General features: G+C 39.5%; 1 protein-coding gene across 1 annotated transcript; it reads right to left on the bottom strand.

Annotated features, from left to right (window-relative positions):
* Window positions 1-508: 508 nt before the first annotated feature.
* On the bottom strand, window positions 509-3,290 carry LOC118763081. The gene has a single exon (XM_036502362.1). It carries the CDS (start codon window positions 3,162-3,164, stop codon window positions 522-524), a length of 2,643 nt encoding a protein of 880 aa, XP_036358255.1. The 5' UTR covers window positions 3,165-3,290; the 3' UTR covers window positions 509-521.
* Between the last annotated feature and the right edge of the window lie 684 nt (window positions 3,291-3,974).

The following is a 3,974-nucleotide window of genomic DNA, read 5'->3' as shown; positions in this document are numbered from 1 at the left end:
GGCGTTATCTAGCAATGCTGCTTGTTCGAAGTAAATGTTAATTAAGGTAATAAAAAACAAAAAAGTCTTCAAACGTCGCATGAGATAACGAGAATGGGAATAGTCATTAGGGGGAGAAAATCAACACTCATATCTTTCTTCTGATCGTCGAGCCGGGTGATAGAAAAATATCCTCAAACCCAAGACATGACCCGAATGCTTGCAACAGTATGAACTCAACAAAAGCAAGTGAGGGCCGACGGAATAAAATCGTGCTGGGCCATATTAAGGCCGCCACCCATATTAGCAAAGAAAAGACAATTCATATATATCTGTGTGTGTATGTATGTATATATATATAAATGATATATATATATACATGTATCCCATCTAATAGAATTTTATTTTGAATTGAAGGATGTTTAGTAAGAATTGGTGGAAGATGTCAATAAATAAATATAGCTGCACAAGAGAACCTGTGCCAGCAAGAATGTCAGGCAGAAGCCTACAACTTTAATGCCATTGACCATTTTCAAATGCTGTTAGTTATTTTGGGAGGATTTAAATTCGCAAATAAACGAATGTTCCACGCTTTTCTTCGAATTCCAACAATACTTATCCAACCATTTAAACCCCCAAGCTTTTTTAATTTGATTACATCGTGTTTTTCTGAGAGTGTCAGGTCGGCCGGGGAAGTAATTGGTATAAACAACAGGTTCGTTTGTACTTGCCCATTTCCACTTGCCATCATTATCCAGAAAGGTCGGTGATAACCATACAGTATTAGGGGTCCCTATAGTAACCATAAAGTTCTCCAACATGAGTTCCTTTTGAAGATCTTTAACCGTGACTAAATTAGCTCCAAGACGCTTGCAGGTCTCTATGGCTCTTTTGTTCGACTGTTTCACAGGAATGTATTTAAAACAATAACCGCCAATTTCTTTAGCAAATGCGGGGCACAACTGGCTGTGTACTGAAGCGTTTTTCCAGTGTGAAGGCAGGGTATTTTCACTCATAGCATTGCTAGGGTTCTCGTTGACCATCTTTATTTGTATTGTCACATTAACTGGATTTCTGTTGTCGTGTGTGGATAATGGAAGTTCACATATGGTCCCATAACGATTATCAGAATCGCAGGAAACTAGTGACAATTTAAAATTATTGCTGGGATCCAAAACTAAACAATTTTCGTCGTATTTTCGCGACAAGTCCTTTGAATTGAACGGCATAATCATATGTGCTTTAAATTCTTTCGGGTTCAACGAAGCAATGCTGTCTTTTGACAGCCAGAGCGGGATATTGAGATCAGAGTATATTGCCAAAAATATTTTCATATCAGTCCACTCTTCTAATGAAAACAGGGTAGCAACTCGTGAGTCAATATTTTGACAATCCGATACCGCTCCTTTCCAAGAAACACGCCTCGGCATGAAATGTAAACAGCGACGAACAGATTTAAACCAATTCTCTGGGCAAAATTTCACAGGTTTGACATTTGGTTTGGCAGTAGCAGAAAATGAAGGTTTCAAGAAAGCATGATAATTACTGGAAGAGTCCGCTTCCTTTTGGGCTCCTTCAATGTTAAAAGTAACTTGTGATGGTTTAACCATATCCATTCGGGCGATGGGGTGAGGAATCTTCCCGTTTTTTCTTTTGCTTTGCAATTCAATAAAATTGGGGCTAGAATGGGTCATGTTCATGTGAAAACTGCTCGAAGGTTTTGCTGTACTTGAATGCACATTGCCCTTGCCACGTAGTATATTACTTCTAAATAGGTTCTGCGCTCTTTTAATTTCCGACTTAAATCTTTCTTCCTCGCTGCAGCTGGTACAATTTATACGTACTGCCTTTAAGTCGGTTACTTTGTCTTTAAGTCGAGCAATTTGATTTTCATGAGAATTTCGACTATCTTCGACACTTTTGAGTCTTAATTTAATTTTCTCTTGCTCTGTTTCTAGGCTTTTCACTTTGGAATGAGTATTAAGGTCCTTTAATGCATCGAGTTCCTTCTTAAAAGATTTAAGAGTCGATCGAAGATCTCCAATTTCTCTCACGGAATCTTTGTAAGCTTCAGACAGTGATACCATTTTATCTGAACATGTTTTGAACTTTAAACTTTGTTGCGTTAAAATATTTCCAAACTCTCGTTGTCCGTTCTTCACCTCGCTAAGACCCTGACGGGAATAATTTAGTCTGTTCTCAATGGTTTTCAATCTTAAACCTATGTTAGACACATGGGATTCATTTTGTGGACGGAAATGGTTCTTACCTGGTGTCATTACATCAGAGAAATTGCTGTTCATTTCAGTAATCGCGGATTTAACTTCTTCCATTTCTTCCTTCAGTTCATCCACAGTTACAACAAGGCCTTGCATTTCTGGGTTGTTGTCCGTTGGCGTCCATGAGGTTACCGTATTCCCCTCACCTTTTGGTTCCTGTTCGCGTACGTCACCTTTACAAGATTGTTTGCATGCTTCTTTTTTATTAAGGACCAACGTTCTTAAATTCTCTGCGGATTTCTTTAAATTCTTCACCTGAACAGACAAAGATGTTAGTTCGCTTGATGAATCTTTTACTTCCAGGGAGATAATGTCAAACAGGTTCTTCATGCCAGCCAGCTGCCTCAGAAACTGGTGTATTTGGGCCTTCACCGTAGCAAAGTCCGCCTTTCCTTGATTTTCTTTAAATTCCAATTCTTTCACTTTACGGTCAAGAGCAGCGACGGTAAGTTCTTGACGCATAACTGTTTCTTTAAATTGTTTCCCTGTCATCATAAGAGACTTCGATTCTTTGTTAGCTTTCATTTTCAGCTCTGCAATGCTATCACTTATTTCATCTAAATAAGAATATTTTTCGTACAGTTTATCGATCGAATCCCTTAAGTTCGATATTTCCTTAAACAATGCTCTTTCTATAGACTTGCTGGTGTATTTCTTGATCACTTCCATGTCATCACCGGATATTAAACAAATGCCATTATTGTCAACGTATTTATAATATTTACACTCAAACTCTGACTCCGAACGACAAGATTCGGAACATGCCCTTCGGGTAAGACCAAATTTCTTTTTAAGTTTCGGATCAGCTTGGATCGAAGAAGTCAAGTAAGGAAATACGATATGTACAAAAACAGATTCATAAATGAGGCAGAGAAGCAAAACCCTCTGACTGTGAGAGAAATACATACGTTACAGAATGTATATCGATTACCACAATATTGTAAAGGCATTCACTTAGTTAAATCGTTGCCAGAGGAGAAATTTAAACTTGACACACAAAACGCTACTTGCTGTGACGTCATCTCAATCTAAACACTTCCATCTGTTTGTTTATTTTCATTAATAGCGGAGCGTTGGAGAGAGAGAGTTGCTTCCGTCGTTGGACAGATGTAGAGGAAAAACTATGGTGTGTGTGTCCCCTTCAGCCACTGTGGCTAGACCGAAGAGATAGTAAAAGGCCCGACGGTATGACAGCTTCCCCGTTCCGTGATGGCAGGCCCCCTCATCTGATATTTCATATACAGTGACACCTTGGCTGCTCGTCAAGACGAGAAGGGCAAACTGTCAAAGAACCTGTGGTAGTAGAGACGTCCGGCGTTCTCGGAGTCCGGACCACATCCCTGCTCTCCGCTATCAGGGTGGAGATGGCTCCCAGAAAGTGCAAGCCCTCAGTCGTCGTTCAAGTGCATCTCCCTCTCCATCCTCCGGGGCAATGCCTTTTTTGTTTTGTTCGCTGGGACCATAAAGCGGACCGAAAAACCTTTTTTAGATATTACTTGATACCTGATCATCTCTCCTAAATATACAGATACCACGAACTACTTTCTATATTACACCACCATAGAAATATTTCAAAGGAAATAATTAAGAATAAAAAAGAAAATGTATGGTTTTTCTTTGAGTTTTTCTTGAGAGTTCAGGCCAGTCACTAACAAAGCGACATGACTGTTTGAGGTCAGAAAGTTGCCGGTGCTTGACATGGTTCGCCTGTCGATG

This window comes from Octopus sinensis, linkage group LG4 (genome assembly GCF_006345805.1).
Source record: "Octopus sinensis linkage group LG4, ASM634580v1, whole genome shotgun sequence".
Classification (NCBI taxonomy): Eukaryota; Metazoa; Mollusca; class Cephalopoda; order Octopoda; family Octopodidae; genus Octopus; species Octopus sinensis.
This window is presented reverse-complemented; position numbering and strand designations above follow the sequence as displayed.

Coding starts and splice junctions, on each gene's coding strand:
- LOC118763081 (XM_036502362.1), bottom strand. CDS start 3,164: ATGTATTTCTCTCACAGTCAGAGGGTTTTGCTTCTCTGCCTCATTTAT.